At 49.8% G+C, this 17,827-nt stretch overlaps 1 protein-coding gene across 1 annotated transcript in view; it reads right to left on the bottom strand.

Moving 5' to 3' along the window:
- Positions 1-367: 367 nt before the first annotated feature.
- The window catches only part of SPX (spexin hormone), a 140,596-nt gene continuing 123,136 nt past the window's right edge, over positions 368-17,827 (bottom strand). The window contains exon 6 of the mRNA XM_078654469.1: positions 368-863. Coding sequence (XP_078510595.1) covers positions 805-863 — 59 coding nt within the window. The 3' untranslated portion in view covers positions 368-804. The remainder of the gene's footprint in view (positions 864-17,827) is intronic.

Below are 17,827 nucleotides of genomic sequence, written 5' to 3'. Positions count from 1 at the left end.
TAAAAAAAAAGAACATAATCTTAGAGCCGCACCCTGAGGCACTGCATGTGACACCTTGCTTCTTCCATTTTGCAATACAATCTGCAGGTAACCTCTTTATCCATTGTTGGGTACCCAGAAAGCTTAGACGTCAAGGCCTATATCTCAGCATAGCTAATATGATGGGCTAGCAAATTCACAGTTTTGAGCAATGATTTAATCAGTTTAGTTTAAAATGATTATTTTCAATGTTAGCTCATGTTCAGCGGTTAACCTCTAGAAAGTGCACTATTATTATTATGCAGTCTTTTTGGACAATTCTTCTGTAAAAGTGCTGTAACTGAGCAGATCTCAAAAGCATGTTAAAATGATGTATTTATTTGCATTTGTTAAAATTGTACAAAAATAAAGGCGCTCACCACCAGGATATAAAAACATCACAACATGGTATTCCCATTTATTCCACATAAAACAATTCCATCATTTGAGACGGTTCTGAATTTTATACAGATTTAAATACACATCACACGGCAGCATAATGGACTGATCACAGAAATGAGTAAACGTTTAGATCTGTGATAAAAAAAATGTACAAATCTGTACTACGCATTGTAGGATCTCCTCAATGCAATGCAGCCAGACATATTTCACCTTGGTTCCTTAGATGTTGGTATAGCCCTCTCTTACATTCCTAAGATGGAACTGAAGACCACCCATATCCGTTCACTTCACAGGGGTGGAGGAAAGCATGACTCCAAATATTATATTCACATAAGCTCTGCAGCTGTAGAAATACAAGGCCAGCTGCGCATTCTTGGTGTGTTTTCACCAATTTAACAGTGTGTCTGGCAAGAACCCCGGCTGATCCATGGTGTCTTCTTCAGCTGCAAGACAAAACAGATAATAACAAGTAAATTGTGGAATCAAATCATGAGAATCCTTATCAGTTAATGAAAGACCTAGTAACGCACACAAACCAGGGGTGTAGCTTCCATTGGTGCAGAAGGGGCAATGAGACATGGGCTCAGAGGCCAGAGGGGCCCATTGAGCCCTGGATATTGTTGTATTTTATCAGTTAAACACCATCCAGGGGGCCCTATTCCATCCTTGCACTTGGGCCCAGGACACACTGGCTACGCTACTGAACACTCAGGTGCTCTATGCTAGGACATACACATTTGCAAAAACAAAGATGAGTAAAAGCGAGCGGCAGAACAACTTGTGTGGTGACCTGTGACCACATGCCTCATTCACAAAGGGATTTGCTCCCACAGCAGCACTCCCAAACCCAGTCTTGCACCTATGCATAGTTTGATCAGAGATAGGGTAATGCGTAAAGCAGCCAAGTCAGGAACCGTGTACAGTACCGCAGGTGCGTTACTTCTAAACATTTGGGGCCAAATTTACAAACATTAGGAATGCCAATTTCCTAATTGCGATTCTCTCTGAATTTCAATTATGAAATTGGTTTTCCTAATGTAAGAAACTCATTGAATTTTGTTTAGGGGTTCCTTGTGGGGCGCAAATCGACCAATCTCATGAATATCCTGGCCAAGTGTTGAATAATTCTCTTTTTAAAAAAGAAGGGGGAACAATCAACCCCAGATTTGGAGGTGATGTGGGGAAAGGTCTTTCTTTCTTCTTGGGGAAAAATTGTTTCCCTGCAGAGTTAAAAAAAAATGTGTATTTGCATAGGAGCCTCCTACCACTCCTGAGTGGAGTTTTTTGATATGGAGAACTTCGATCAGGGAGAATAATAGCTTTGGGAAGAGGCCCATGACGCTTCCAGAAGTATGCCTGGAAGCCTGTGCCTGGCACAGGTCTCCTGGCAAACTTCTGGGAATGTTTGCGAATTAAAGAAAACAGGAAAGCTCGCTCAAATGAAAGCATATATCTCCATCTGTATATTTATGTATTTTCATGAATAGGGCCCTGTATACTTTCCAATTCTGGGCAAAGCAAGGTTCAAGCTAGATCTTCCTCATCTTCATTGGCTGGCCTAAACAACACATTGGGCATGACTTTTATGAGAATTCCATCAATTTTTCCTGAAAAAAGCCATTCTCTCCGGTCTTCCTCATGCAGCAACATCTGACAAAGCCTTACCCACATCTGTGATCCCTTCCCCTAGATCTTCTGAGTGTAGGAGTATCAGGTTTTTGAGAGTTTTCAATGGGTTTGGGGTGCTCACAGGTGTTAAACTGGATGCAGTGCATTTGGAAATCTTCATAAGTAAATGAAAGTAAAATTCCGGTTTTGACTACCTCTCTTTTTGCCACCGGTATCACGGCTGAACCTTATGGCAACCTGACACAAACATATTTTCAACATATGTACCTACCGAGGTTTTGATTGCTGCGTGCCAGGTCTCGCTGCCCTTGACGGGCCAGACAACGCAATGACGGTTTTTAGATTGTCAGTCATTTTTCCCAAAAACATGGTAATTCTTTATAGTGTTCTTTAGGCAGAATAATATCCATGGCCATGCATAACACACAACTTTGTTCCCTAGGGTTTCCTGAGTTTGAGAGTATCAGACGTGATAATTTTTAGTGAGTTTAGTGTTCACATAGGTGATAAACTGGGTGCAGTGCTTTTGGAAAATTTCAAAAGCAGCAATAAGTGAAAGGCCATTTATGGTACCATTTCGGACACATAACATTTACTCACAGGCATCGCATCTAGAAAATATGGAAACCTACTACAAACATATATTTTCAAAATCTACACCACTCTCTTCCTGACTGAGTGGCCTGAAGAATGCTATACATTTGACTTTTTTGTCAGATGATTTTAGATATTTTCCCCAAAATATGAAATCCCTGGGAAGGCTTGAACCACATCTGTGTTCTCCTGTATCTCCGGAGCATGTGGGGTACCAGATATGTGTCAGTTTTCACTCTGGATTATATAAAACAACTGAAAGCGTAATGCTAGTTTAGGGTATTTGTCATTTGATCGCCAGTATTATACCTGGGCTGAATGTGAACCTGCCACAACCATATATTTTCAACATCTGGACTTCATAAGGTTTCTATCACTGGGTGCCAAACCTCCCACTGTGCTGATTACTAGCTGGCACAACTCAGTGACCACTGCATTAATCACGTATTTATCATTTCCTTTTTTTTTTATTTAAATGGTGAAACTCCCAGTCTTTTTCAGACAGGAACATATTTGTGTCAAGACCTGATCTATATCTGTATTTTCCTGAGTATCCTGAGAATTGGAGTACCAGACATGTGTTGCGTTTCAAAGTGTTTGAGAGGGGATCCACCCACTAGACACCAGAGAATATTTTGATAGGAGGAGCTTCCAAGATGGAAGTCTTCAGTTTTTGTTCCTGGGGTCGACCAACACCCATGTAAAACTAAAAACCCTGGACATTCCTGAAAACTAGAGACTCAGTTGTTCCAGGGGGCTGTGGCTTCTGTAAAAACGACCATGTTTTCTTACCCACAACGCCCTACAAATGTCAAAGGATGGGTAAAAATGCTAAGATCTTCACTTTCCTGAGAAATAAATATTTCAGCAAACAGCAGAAGTCCTGCCTCCAAATGTTCCCATCCTTCTCGTGATAATAATCCTACTTGAAATGTGTGGTAAGCGTATTCCATGGGACAAGAATAGGCCAAAACATTGACCATATGACAACCATACAACTTCACATGGTCACAGTTGTGGCTTATTTGTTATTTGTCCACCCTGGCAAAGGTACAGACAAAGATCTTATCAATGGGTAGGGGTCCCTGGTTCACATTTGCTTTCCACAGTTATATGAGTGCCTTTCTTCCAATGAGCCCCGTGGACAATGCTAATTTGTAAAAAAAAAAAGAAAAGTGCCAAGGCTCATGTCAGGAGTCTACTGCAGCTTGCACCACTCATTGCCCCTGCCATGCTGCCAATGATAGTAACAACACAACTACTAACATCAAACATCTGCAAGTGGTGAGAATTCAGACTATTTCAGGCCTCCAAAGCAGAATGGCTCGGGCGGCAGGTAATAGCTATTTTTAATGTATATTGAATTAAGAATAACCTGTTTTTTGTGGTCATCTTTAAATTAAGCAGACAGTGCCACTTTGTGGCAGACTGTCACAAGTCCCAGTGCTGACAATTAAGTGCCAGTGCTGAGCATTGGAAACCATCGGCTCAAATGAAGCACTGAGATGTGTAAGTAAAATTAGATATGGTCACTTGTTGAGTTCATAGGCTTAAGAGCATTTTAAGCCAGGTGAATTCTGTTCCCTGGAAACTAAGTTCCTCAAAACATGTGTAGTAACCTGTGAATACCCATTCCATGGTTGAATGTAGTGATGCAAACTGTTGTCAGTGTATTGAATGATCCCTTTCCGAGAGTCGACCAGTTTCTTTGTGAAGAGTCAGAAAAGACCTGCAGGCTGATTATGGTGAACAACGGGGGCCCCGATTTACGAAGGTTTGCACCCTGGTTTGAGTCACTTTTGTGAGGCAAACCCGGTGCAAAGTGTTAGGGTCGGATTTTACTATTCAAAGTAAATTAAGATGTGCGTTGACAAGTATCCCAAAGCAGTGCAAAGTTGCACTATGCTCTACTTTGTGTTATTTTGTGTTAAGAGGGCACTCCAAGGGTGTTGCATGGGTGTTCTCATGCAACCACCTATGGGTTTTGGTGCAAATCTCTAAGAGCAAAAATCGTTAGACAGGGATTTGCACCAAAACCTTATGCTTTCTCGAGGCAGCCATAACAAGGAGAAAAGTTTTAATTTCGCCTTGCTTTTTAAACTTTGCATTTGTGCTGCATTGTACAACACGCATACAAAGGGGAAAAAGCCTTAAGGCATAGTTTCTGTACTGAAAGGGACCCCATCCAGTGCAAAACCTTTGCTTCAGCGAATGCACATACCATTTAATTATGGTGCAAAGATGTGTTTGCTGAAGCATAGGTTTCCTAAAACTGCGCCAGCGTTGGGGGGAGAAAAATGCACCATATCATAGTACATATGGCACTCTATTTCTCACTTTGTTTCGATGTATATTGTATGTTTGTATGTCTGCATATATGAAGTAGTAATAGCCCCCATGCCTGAGGTGGCTACAAGCGGAAACATCCTTTACAAAGCAACTTTTACCACGCAGTGCCTTTACGACGCAACTTTTACAACGCAAACCATTACAACGCATTGCGCTGGGGGGCGCTCTAGGATAGGGAATAGGTTTAATTTACTATCCAACACCTTCCCTACTATCCACGGGGACTGGAGTTGGAATAGTAAATTAAACTATTCACTATCCAGCGCCCCAAAGCACTATGCGTTGTAAAGGCATGCGTTGTAAAAACAGCGGTGTAAAGGCATGCGATGTAAAAGCATGCGTTGTAATGTCATACATCCGGCTACAAAGCTTGCAAGTTATGGGTCATTGTGAAGGTTGAGATTCGCATGTACTTGTTAACTTGTGGCTTGTGTTTTAACGAGGTTTGAAAACCCTCGATGTCATTCAAAACTATGAGGTTTTCCTCACCTCTTGTGGAAAATTATCATGACTGCTTAGTTTTTAAGGTCTCTGTGGTTTTAATGGATAGTGTGAAGGTCTGTAGTAGGGACATTCTCTCGTATTTGATTGAATATCAAAGTGAAATGCCAGTGCTTGGTGGTTTTCTTTTGTTTAGCGTTTGTGTCTGCTTGTAGTGCATCTTACTGTGGTCCTTGATTTGGATGTGTGTGTTAATGGGAGGTGTGTATTATCCTGTGTGTCACCATGTCATTGTCCAGCTTGTGCAGAGTTTTGTCAGTGTGTAGAATGTTCATTGCCCAGATTCTGCCAGTGTCTGTTGGAAGGGTAAGAAATGACTTGAAGGCTGAGCTGGAAACATCAATTGCTCTTGGCAGTAATTTATTTACCTGAGTACCTGAACCTTAGACGGAACTTGTAACTTCAGATAAACCTATGCCATGCTATTCCTAAACATGTGGTGAATATTTATTTTACCAATGCAACAAGGTAGTAGGATGAAAAGATAAAAAAGCACCAATACGCTCATGGCCCTTATCCGACTGATGCCTAGGGGGCATATTTACAAGCCCCTATCACCACCACAACATCACTTTTTTGGATGTTGTGGTATCGACAGGGGTTTTGCCCAGTGGCGGCTGGTCCATAGGGGCAGCTGGGCAGCGCCCCACTAAGCAATGACAAAGAGAAACTGCTCACTGAATCGGGCAAGAATGCAAGCAGACTATCGTCTGTTTACATTTCCGACCTGTGCTGGCAGCAGCTTCACAAGTGAAAGTGCGCATGAGTCAACAGACGCACAGCGCACGCAGGTGAGAGCAGCAGGAGTCCAGAAATGGACTCCGACTGCGCATCTGCGAGAAGGGCGCTTTCGTTTTTCAGCTCCCCACGCCATAGACATTACATTAGGTATGCTGCGCATGCCTAGTGTAGTGGTGGAGTCTGAGGATAGGATCCTGCTCGGGCGGTGACGTAGGGTCGCCCTATGCCCTGTCCCATGCCAGGACACAGCCGAGTAGCTGCCCCCATTCTTCTGATTTGCCAGTCCACTTCAAAGAAAAGAACGGGGAGAAGTTAATTCCACTGACATCTTGTGGGTGATGATACACGGGACCGGAGCGGGAGATGCCTGGTAAGTTTATTTATTTGTTTTTATGTAATCATTAAATGAAACGCCTTCCCTATCACCCCCCCCCCCCCCCCACCTTCCCAATCATTATGCACAATGCTCCAGCTGACACCAGGCATTCTCTCTTATTATCTCCCGGTCTGCGAAATTGAAGCTATCCGTCCTCGTACTTTGTGCTTGAAATGTAAAGAATAGGTAAGGAGTTCCAGCCTCACTGGAATATACCATTGTTGAACGACTGCCCAGCGAAACATAGCCTAATCTAAACCGGCGGCAACGCAGATCTCTACTGGCTACATTAGACAGGGAGGGTGAGGGGGCTAATGAAAAGAGCGGAGTTGTGGACTAGAGAGCGCAAAATAATCAAAGCATTTAAAATTATTAAAAAATAAAGTACTTTAAAGAAACGCTGTGCCTTATAGTCCATATACATGGCGTATTATCATACCATTGTCTAACCAGTTTATCAATCGTACTAATGCCTCATTTTACAGTGATAGAGGCATTTCATGTGCTGTAAATTGGCAAAGCTTCAAATCGCTCCTAATTGATGTTAACATTGTTTCAGCAGGATACTCGTGTTAGCCTTTTTAGTGTCCAAAAGTTGCAAGTATGCTACGCCAAGTTTCGGAGAAAAACCCTAGGGGTGAACATATTTCACTGGTGCATGTGCGCCAATCCACGAATACGGTCTCGGACAGACTGCAGATTTCAACAGCAGCATGAAAAATACATTCTTGCGATAAGTTGGAAGAGGAGGAGGGAGATAGACTGAGGAGGGCAGAGGCTTGAGGGTGGAGAGGGGAGAGACTGAGAGGGTGCGGGGCCTCGGAGGAGGAAGAGAGAGAGAGGCTGAGACTTGAAGATGGAGAGAGAGAGAGACTGGAGGGAGAGTGGAGCAGGCGCGGTGCGTCCATTGGGGCGAATGAATGAATGATGGATGGATGGATGCAGGATGGATGGATGGATGGATGGATGGGTGGATGCATGAATGAATGATGTATGGATGCAGGATGGGTGGGTGGGTGGATGGATGGATGGGTGGATGCATGGATGCAGGATGGATGCAGGATGGATGGGTGGATGCATGAATGAATGATGTATGGATGCAGGATGGGTGGGTGAATGGATGGGTGGACGGATGGGTGGATGCATGAATGAATTATGGATGCAGGATGGATGGATGGATGCATGAATGAATGATGGATGCAGGATGGATGCAGGATGGATGGATGGGTGGATGGATGCATGAATGATGGATGCAGGATGGGTGGATGGATAGATGGATGGATGGGTGGATGCATGAATGAATGATGGATGCAGGATGGATGCAGGATGGATGGGTGGATGCATGAATGAATGATGGATGCAGGGTGGGTGGGTGGATGCATGAATGAATGATGTATGGATGCAGGATTGGTGGGTGGATGGTTGGATGCATGAATGAATGATGGATGCAAGATGGATGCAGGGTGGATGGATGGATGAATGAATGATGGATGCAGGATGGATGCAGGGTGGATGGATGGATGCATGAATGATGGATGCAGGATGGATGCAGGATGGATGGATGGATGGGTGGATGCATGAATGAATTATGGATGCAGGATGGATGGGTGGATGGATGGGTGGATGCATGAATGAATGGTGTATGGATGCAGGATGGGTGGATGCATGAATGATGTATGGATGGATGCAAGGTGGTTTGGGCTCGCTCGCTGCGCTCGCTCGCTGTGGTGCAATATGCAAATTAGTTTACGCCCCACCACTTTCAAATGTCACCAGCCGCCCCTGGTTTTGCCTTATTTACAAGGCAGCGTTAAGCCACTTATCGTGGCTTAACGCTACCTTGTAAATAAGGCACCCTTTCAGGCAATAATTAGCATAAAAGGGGCGGGCAATGGGTGTTGTGGTGGGTGTTCCACTACAACACCCATTGATTTTGACACTGCCCCATATTTACACTTGTGGCATAAATATGGGGCAGCGCCAAAATAAAGAGCAGGGAAAACCTGATCTTACTCTGGTGAAGCCAAGAAGGCTAACGCGACGCTCTTGTAAATATGCCCCTTTGTTTTGCCTCCTGAACAGAAACCATACATTAATAGGGTGTAGGATGCTAGTAGTTTAACTAAACCCTTGAAGGTGTTTATTTATGGCTCACTCCATTAGATTAAACATGTAGGTCAGTTAGAAATTTTTACCGGGAATTTACAGGATTTTCTGGGTCATGATGGCAGATTTAAGGTGCAGGGGAATGATACTCGCAGCTACTGATGCACTTTTTATGGACTTGAAATCCGTGCAAAAAAGCATCATGAGGCTTTTAAAATGTTTTGCAGGGTAAACGTCTGATGGAGAATCAGAATCTCTGCACACTGTTCTGCGGGAGGATTGAAAGCTACCAAAAGGGGGCTTGGCCAAGCGTGAAAAAATTACAGACCCATAGCTCCCATCATGATTGGAATCCCTGATGCATGAGGCAAGACCCGTGAGCCAGCGTGGCCATAAGACACAGACCCTGAGAGCTGATATTGGCTGGGGACGAGACCTGGTTGCTTGGAGGGATGGCTTAGTATAAGAAAAACAAGGGTACCCCGCAAAGTGAATCTGGGGTTGTAGTGTATATAAGAAGAACAATGGCTCAAGGGTGGCCTAAATAGGTGCAAAAGCGAGAACAAGTATTTAGACTAGATACTAAATCAATTTGGGAGCAGAGCATGTAGGGCAACATGTGTAATTTTAATCATTGTGCTTTTTCAACATGTTGGTATTACTGTAATAAGTTCAGGTGCTCACATAAGTGATAGGGTGCGTATCGTGACTGAGTGAAAGTGAGAATAGACGAAATATCACATAAACAACAAAGGGAAATCCACAAAAATATATACAATGGAGGGATTTTCGTTGGGGGGGGTCGACGACGTTTCGATCTTTATTGATTCAAGATCATCATCAGAACAGGGTGAGCAGTCTGAAATTTTTTGGGGAAACTGATCAATGGAGAAGGGGAGTGAGATGAACACTCTGGTGGGAATTCTGGGGGTACTGCCGGCCTGGTTTTTGGATCAGTCGAGGTGGGGGAAGAGATTAGCAGGCTGATTGGGTTTGGTTAGGTTTCCTCCACACCTTGATAATTGTTTCTGGGGGGCGGGCTCACTTTTTTTTTGTAAAACAATTTTTATTGCAGAGAAAATGGCACTCATACAGTATACACACCAACATAAACTCCAGCATAAGTGCAGTCACTGTCCGAATATCGTTGGTATACACAGCCTTTGGACCCACATCCCGGAGGCTGGGCGGCGATCCAACATGTAGCTTGGAGCAGGTGGTTCATGTAGAAAGAGCCCATTTTTACAACATTCTCCGCTTTTATATTGCCAAGATCAACCGTTCCCCCTCGCTCTATCGTTGCGTATAGCCTCTCATCCTCCAAATAAACAATCCAACTTTACTCCCTTCCCCCCTCCCCTCCCTCCCCATCCCCCTGGTGTCTAAGCCTACGTGTTCAGTGTAGAATCTCGGGCAAACCTGTGTGGTTAGGATTGTGGTAACAATACTTAGGTGCTTGTGTCAGGTGGCAGTGCAGGGCCTGGTACCTCCTCCCTCGGGGCCTCCCGTAGTGCTACTCCCTCCTCCTCATCACTCAACACCATACTATCCCTGAGCGCCTGGACCAGGGTTTCCCATGCTAGCGCCGCTTCCTGAGCCTTTTCATTTGCCGTCCGCCGGGCCAATTGGTATCTAAGTGTGCTTTCCGCCGCTGCCCATTTCAGAAATTCGTTCAGCCACTTTTGGTGTGTCGGAGCGGCCTTCGATTTCCAACCCCTAGTGAGCTCCCTCTTCGCGATCATAAGGCCCATATCAATAAATTTACTTGACAGCTTCGTTTTGCGCGTGTGTGGAAACCAATGTAGGAGGACGACCGCGCTATCATAGTGCAGTGCTCTATCCGTGACCTCGTTTAAGGCGTCCCCAACCCCCTCCCAGTACTCCTGGATGCGCGGGCAGTTCCTGAGCATGTGTTGCAAGTCAGCGCCAACTAGCGTGCATCTGGGGCATGCTGCATCTACTGCGCCAAAATATCTCGCTATCTTATTCGGAGTGAGGTAGGCCCTGTGTAGGATATAGAGGTGTATTAATTGGAAACGGGCGTTTCTGGTGCTTTTCCTAGCTCGCTGAAGCAGTTGGGACCATGGTGTGTCTGGGATTTCCCTCTGTAAGTCCTCTTCCCACTGTGCTTTGAGACGTGTTAGTGGTGGTATGTGTTCCGTATGCATTCTGGAGTAAAGACATGTAACCGCTTTCCTCGTACCTGCTGACATCATCGTATATTGGCATGCCAATGACGTCTCAGGTTCCATCAGGCCCTCTCCCCAGTGTGCTTGAAGCGCCCGCACCACCGCAGCATGCACCAAGTAGTCACCCTGTGGCAGATCATAGCGTTCCTGCAGAGTACGGAACTCCATTAGCACCCCATCCGAGTATAAGTCCCCCACCATCTGAAGACCCGCCCCTTCCCACAGTTGGAGGTTCGACCAGTCTCCCCCATGTGGAAGTGCCGTCAGCATCCCCAATGGTATCTCTGGGGCATATGGGTGACCAGGGCCTGCACGCTTTTGCATGCGATTCCAACAGGACCTCAGTGTCTTTTCCTCCTGGGTCAGTCCACTCAGTAATAATTTCTGCTGGAGGGCTACATAGGCCAGCACATGGCGGGGGGTGCCCGCGTCCCTCTCATGGTCCGGTCCCCGGTACACTCTTGCCACTTCCTGCGTAAAGAATTGCAGCTGTGCCGCCAGGTAATAGAGCTCAAAGTCTGGGACCGCTAACCCCCCCTGATCCTTGGGGCGCATGAGAGTCGCCAGCGCTATGCGCCGCCTGCCGCCACCCCATAGAAAAGCTATAATGCTGGACTTCAGGCGCTTGAACACTTCTCCCGGTACCCAGACCGGCAAGGTCCTAAAAAAGTATAATAGTCTCGGTAGGGCGATCATTTTGAGGAGGGACACTCGCCCCGTCATAGACAGGGGGAGGGTAGCCCAGAAAGCCATATTGCCCTTCAATCCTCGGATACAGCGCCCGATGTTCCCATCCAACAAATTGGCGGGATCGTGGTATATGTAGGTCCCAAGGTAGTGCAGGCAATCAGGTTCCCAGCGCACTCTGCTGTTGGTCGCCGGGCGTGTCTCCCCTTTCCGGAGCGGGAATAAGCATGTCTTCTCCCAATTCACCTTTAAGCCTGAGAGCGCACCGAATCTCTGTAGGAGATCCTCTGCACCCATAACCGCCTCATCAGCGTTATCCAAGAACAGCAAAAGGTCGTCCGCATATAACGATATATGGTGGTAGGTCCCTCGCTCTTCCAGTCCGAGGTACGCATCACCCCGTCTGGCCAGCATTGCAAATGGTTCCATGGCCAGTGCAAACAACAACGGAGAGAGCGCGCAACCCTGCCTCGTCCCCCGGTTCACATCATAGCGGTCCGATATCAGAGCTCCCACTCTCACCCTCGCACCCGCCCGCGCATAGAGCACTGTGGTCCATTTTATATAACCATCACCGAGACCGAATCTCCGCATCACCGCATATAGATAGTCCCATTCCAGGCTGTCGAAGGCCTTTTCAATGTCAACTGACAACCCTACTGGGGCTAATGCCGTTTGTGGGCGGTCCGCCAGCAGCCTGAGCAGCCGCCGAATATTGTGGGCTGTGTTCCTGGTTGGGATAAAGCCCGACTGGTCCCTATGTATCAGGCCTGTCATATGAGCGATCAATCTCCTGGCCAGAATCGTGCTCAAAATTTTGTAGTCCGTCGTCAGCATCGACAACGGACGGTATGACGCCGGGTTCGCGCCATCCCTGCGCGGCTTAAGCAATGGGACCATGATCGCCTCGCGCATCGATTGGGGCAGCTCACCTGTCTCCCTGGCTTCATTATACACCGTCCTGAGTCTCGGGGCCAGTAGCTCCATATATTTCACATAAAACTCAATAGGGAGACCATCCATCCCCGGTGTCTTGTTTCGCGCCATCTTCTTGATGGCCCCTCTAATTTCCTCGAGGCCAATCGGATCCCCGAGAGCCTTAGCGTCCTCCGGGTCTAACTGGGGCAATTGGGTCTCCGCCAACAGGGCTTCCGTCGCCTCGGGTCGGTTCTCCAACCCCCGCCTGTATAAGGTGCCGTAGTAATCTTGGAAGCACCGCACTATTTCCGGTTGCGTGTGATAGGTCTCCCCGTTCGCTCCCGCCAGGGACAGTATCGGGGTGGATCCTCTGTGAGGGTTGGCCAGCCAGGCTAGGAGAGTCCCCGTCTTATCCCCCTCAGCGAGAGTCCTGGTCACAAAAGCTTTATAATCGAAGCAGCGTAGGCGCTCCACTTCAACCGCCACTGCCTCCCTCGCCGTACTAACCCTACCCTGTAATTCGGGGCGGCCGGGCCGCAATCGCTCGGCTTCTCGCAGCGTCCGTTCCGCCCTGTCCACGTCCTCTACTAGCGTCCGTCGAGTCCCCGCAAACTTCCCTATACAGTGCCCCCTCACCACCACCTTGAATGCGTTCCATTCAGCGGCCCTGGAGGAGGCGGTCCCCTCGTTCTCAGTAAAATATTGGGTGATCCTGTGTTCTAGGTCCGTTCGAAAGGGCGGGTCGTCCAGCGTGTCCGGCCGGAGCCGCCATGTTGGAATCGGTGTAGACCCGTTCATCCAGGCCAGGGTGAGCAGCAGGGGATTGTGATCTGATATCGTACGTGTGAGGTATTCTGTGCGAGCAACTGCCGGGAGAACCTGATGAGAGCATAGGAATGCGTCAATGCGTACATGTAGGTCGTGCATGCTGGAATAGAAGGAATAGTCCCGCTCAGCCGGGTGTTGTGCGCGCCATACGTCAGTGAGGTCCCACTGCTCTTGCCAGTGCATCCTATGTTTCGCTAGTCTGTGCACCGGGGAAGCCCGGAGCGGCGGGTGCGACCTATGCAATGTAGTGTCCGCTATAGAGTTAAAGTCCCCCCCTAGCAATATTGGACCTGCGAAGTAGGTTGCTAAGCGCATGGAGAGTTTAGTAAAGTAAGGTGCCTGTTCAGTGTTGGGCGCATACACGCAGCATAGCGCTATAGCACGGCCCCTGAGTAACCCCTCAACTGCTACAAATCGACCCTCCGGGTCCACAGTATTCCTAGTGACTTGGAAGGGGATCCCAGCCCGAATCCATAGCAGCACCCCCCTGGCAAACGCCAAATATGTGGTGTAAAACAGGTGACCCCGCCACCTCCTTTGGAGCGCTACCCTCTCCTGTTTGGTCAAATGAGTTTCTTGCAGGAAGGCGATGTGAACCCCTCTGCGGACTAGGTAAGAGTGGACTTTGTGCCTTTTAGTCATTGAGTTCAGACCCCGCACGTTCCATGACACACATTTTAATGATCCCACACTATCCATAGTCTTGGCATTGAAGGCTAAGAGCCCAGTTCCACAGTAGCCAGACACCAGTAATGGCCCCCCCATCCCCCTTCCCCAACTGATTCGTTCCCCACCCCCTTCGCCCTACATCCCTCCCCAGCTCTGCTCTCCTTCCCCAACCCCCCTCCCTGTCCTGAGCAACCCCAACATCTCCAGACATCCACCCCCCCTAGAACAGGACCTAACTGCAAAGGAGTTACCCCCGTCCAAACAATTGAGCAAGGTGCTCTCAAAACTTTCTAGACCGCAGTCTGTACCGCGGTGGCCTTAGGGGCCTCTGGGTGCGGGTACTAGCTACCGTAGCAAAATTAGCGTCCCTCCTCCCATTCACCCCTCTATGTACATCCAAACTCACGATTGATCAGTCTCACAGCAGCCTGCTCCATCGGCCAGGTTCGCTCTTCCCTCCAGGTCGACGCTGCCAGCCCCCACATCCCCCAGTTCAATACTCAGCTGCCGAAGACCTCCTCTGCCGTCTGTGGCGTTACTGTCGGGCCCTTCACGCTGTCCACCTCCGACAGTTCAGTTTCCGACCCCGCCTGCTTGCCTTCCGAGAGCGATTTCGAGTCCTCCTCCTGCTGTGGTACCTCCGCTCCCGAGACCTCTTTCACCGCTTGCAGTGCTGCCTTCCTTTCCACTGTCGTCTGCGATTCCGTCAGTCGCTTCTGATGGTGGCCCCTCTTCCGAAGTCTCCTTGATCTCCTGACCGGGCCCCGTTGGAATTCCTCCGCGGCCGCCCTTTGGCGGGCCCCGTCCGTTCCAGCCTTATATGAGTCCCACCAGTCCCAGGCATCCGCTGACGTATTGAAGAACAGTGCCTTCCCATCCACCGAAACCCGGAGTCTCGCTGGGAACAACAGGGAATATTGCAGCCCCTCCGTCCTCAGTTCTTTTTTAATGGAGAGGAAGGAAGCTCGTTGCTTTTGGGTTTCAAAGGTGTAGTCCGGGAACAACGTGACTGCGCTATTGTCAACCTGGAATGGGCCCACTTCTCTTGCTCGTTGCAGCAGCCAATCTCTGTCCCGGTAGTGGAGGACTTTGATCACCACCGGTCGTGGGGGGAGCCCCGGCTTGGGGGGTCGGGCAGGCACTCGATGGGCTCTCTCCAGTGTGAAGAAGGGGGAAAGGCCATCCGGCGCTACCACTGTTCGCAGCCAATTGTCCACGTAACCCAGCATGTCCGTCCCCTCGCTTTTCTCCGGAAGGCCTACCAGTCGTACATTGTTCCGCCGGCTTCGGTTTTCCGCATCCTCCGCCCTCCTCTCCAGCGTCTGGATTCGCTCCAGGGCATCCGTCAGTTTCCCTTCCAAGGCTTTCTGTCCCGGCACCACGTCCTTCAGGATTATTTCCGTGTCCTTGACCCTGTCGGCCAGTTTCCCATGGTCTGCCCGCAGGAGCCCCAGGCCCGTCGACACCTGAGCAATGTCTTGTTGCAATGCAGTCCTCGTGGCCGTTATAGCTTCCAGGATTCTGTCCTGCATCGTTAGCAAGTCCGACTGGGTGTGTGGCATGGCGTCCGGAGCCTCTGTGGACGTTCCTGCGTCACCTTTTGGACCTTTCGGCTTCCCCATGTCCCCTCCGAGCCAACTGCCGGGCAAACGCGGAGGTAGTCGAAACAGACAGGTCACTCAGCTGGTCGGCTGGTCGCTTCGTCGGCGGAGAGCCGTCACCGGTCAGACAGTTGCAGGCCGCAGCCCTTGAGGCCAAGGGCACTCACCCGAAGTAGGCCCGCCGTCTTCCGTACCACACCGCAGGTCGGTGCCAGCTCCCGTGCCGCGCACAGGTACCTACTTCTCGCACCCCCCCACCACTGCGGGCTGTCGGGGCCTCCGCTGTCGTGTAGTGTGGTCGCGTTCAATGGATCTTTACTGCTACCGGTGCAGGTCTCTCAGTGGCGGACCTAGTCGACGTTCCAGAAGCAGGGTCACCAGCCTCCACTGCCACCCAGCAGGCGAGCCACCCACCGGCAAAGGCCACTGTCGCCTGGCAGGCGCCTCTACGCAGTTGTCGGAGAGTGTCACAGCACACAGCCGGGCCCCAATCCACCCACTGCTCCGAGGTCCACCACACGAGACGTCCCGCTGTGGTTGGGTGGTTCCCCTGGTCAGTGCCACGCTGAGTGCCCCTTCAGGCCGTCGCAGGGTGTCGCTGACTCTGGCAGGCTCCTCCCGGGTGGTGGGCAACCAAGCGGGGCTGTTGGGGGAGGGAGGGGGGGGTCACAACCCCCTGGATTGGGCGCCCTGCCCGGTGTCTCAGTGCAACGTCGGAGCCCTCCGGGCCTCCACCCAGGTTCTGTAACACGGGGCTGCTGGGACCACAGTCTGGGCCTGTCCTCCGCCTCACCGGCGCTGGGCCACCTCTCACACTTCCCCAGAACAGATCCACGTAGGCGCCTCTGTTTGCCCGTAGAGGGGCTCTTCTTGCATTCAGGGCTTGGCAGTTTCCCCGTTTCCCGCCCCTGGGTCTCCTCCTGCTAGCGCCGGATCAGGCGCCTCAGAGCCGCCGCCAGAGCCGCCCAGGCCCAGAAGCCGGGGCCTCAATTTTAGAGCCCCTCAGGGGCACGGAGCACTCCCTCCTCCGCAGCGCCGCCGCTGGGTCCTCCAAAGCTGCCACCGGTCCGCCAAGCTCTCCGCTCACCCAGCACAGTCGGCAGCAGTTAATCACTGGGCGCCAGGTCGCTCAAGGCGCAGTCCGGCGGGTCGCGCAGTCCGATGCCGCCATGTTGGGTCTCTCGCCCCGGCCGGGATCGGCGGGGGCCGCAGCACTGGATGCGGGCGATAATCACGCTTGGCTCGCTCCCCGGGCAGGCTCTGATGTCAGGCGCGGACTCGACCCAGGTTTCACGGGGAGTCCGCGCTGATTAAAGGATATAAAAAGGATTTATTGGGGTCTGGGACGGGAGCCTCGTTAGGTCGCGTCTGCTGGCATCGGCCGCTAGCCACGCCCCCTTCGGGGGCGGGCTCACTTACAAGTAATTTGGGTGTTCAATGAAAGTAGTGTACAAGGTTTTGTACTGTTTAAAATCAGATCAGTTGGTCGTTTAAGTTGGTCGTTTGAAATTGGTCCAATGTACTCGCAGGATAACGGACTTCTATTGGGATTTAATTGCCGTGGTCCGGGGCCTCTAGTAGCCTTCCTGGTCCTTGCTTTAGTCTACCATGTTGCTGCCACTGTGTTAGGGGGATGGCTTGGCCCTCAGGTGTACCCCTGGATCCCTGGTGAAACAAACTGATCCTTGCTAGATCGTGCAGCCTCTGGGCCCAAGGCCTAACACACTTTTTCACCAGCACTTCCACACAGTAGCGCCAAAGAGAGGAGGTGAGCGGGGGCCAGGATGAGCTAATATGGCCCAGACCCCCCCCCTTTTCTTTACCTTGAAAAGTGGACTTCACCTAGTGTGAATGACACAGGCACTGAGCACACTTGGCGGGTCATACAGAAGAGACATGGTGCCCTGTGAAGGTGTGAGCCTGCACAGCCTGGGCCATGAGAATTGAATCTTGGTTGAGAGGTGATCACAGGCCACTTAGAAAGGTTGGCTCTTGGGTGTGCATAGAGATTACATATACTGCATCAGAGATGGGAACCACATAATAGACATGATCCCTATGTATGGTACTGGCATCTGAGAGCCAGAGCCCATTTCTGTGGGTGCCCCTTTGGTGACACCCTGAAAGAAAGAGGTCTGAGATGGATGGATCTGGCCCAGAGGGGCCCCTATTGATTTGAGAGATAGGCTTGGAGGCCTTGGGGCACAGCCGGTGCTACA

This window comes from Lissotriton helveticus, chromosome 1_1 (genome assembly GCF_964261635.1).
Source record: "Lissotriton helveticus chromosome 1_1, aLisHel1.1, whole genome shotgun sequence".
Lineage (NCBI taxonomy): Eukaryota > Metazoa > Chordata > Amphibia > Caudata > Salamandridae > Lissotriton > Lissotriton helveticus.
This window is presented reverse-complemented; position numbering and strand designations above follow the sequence as displayed.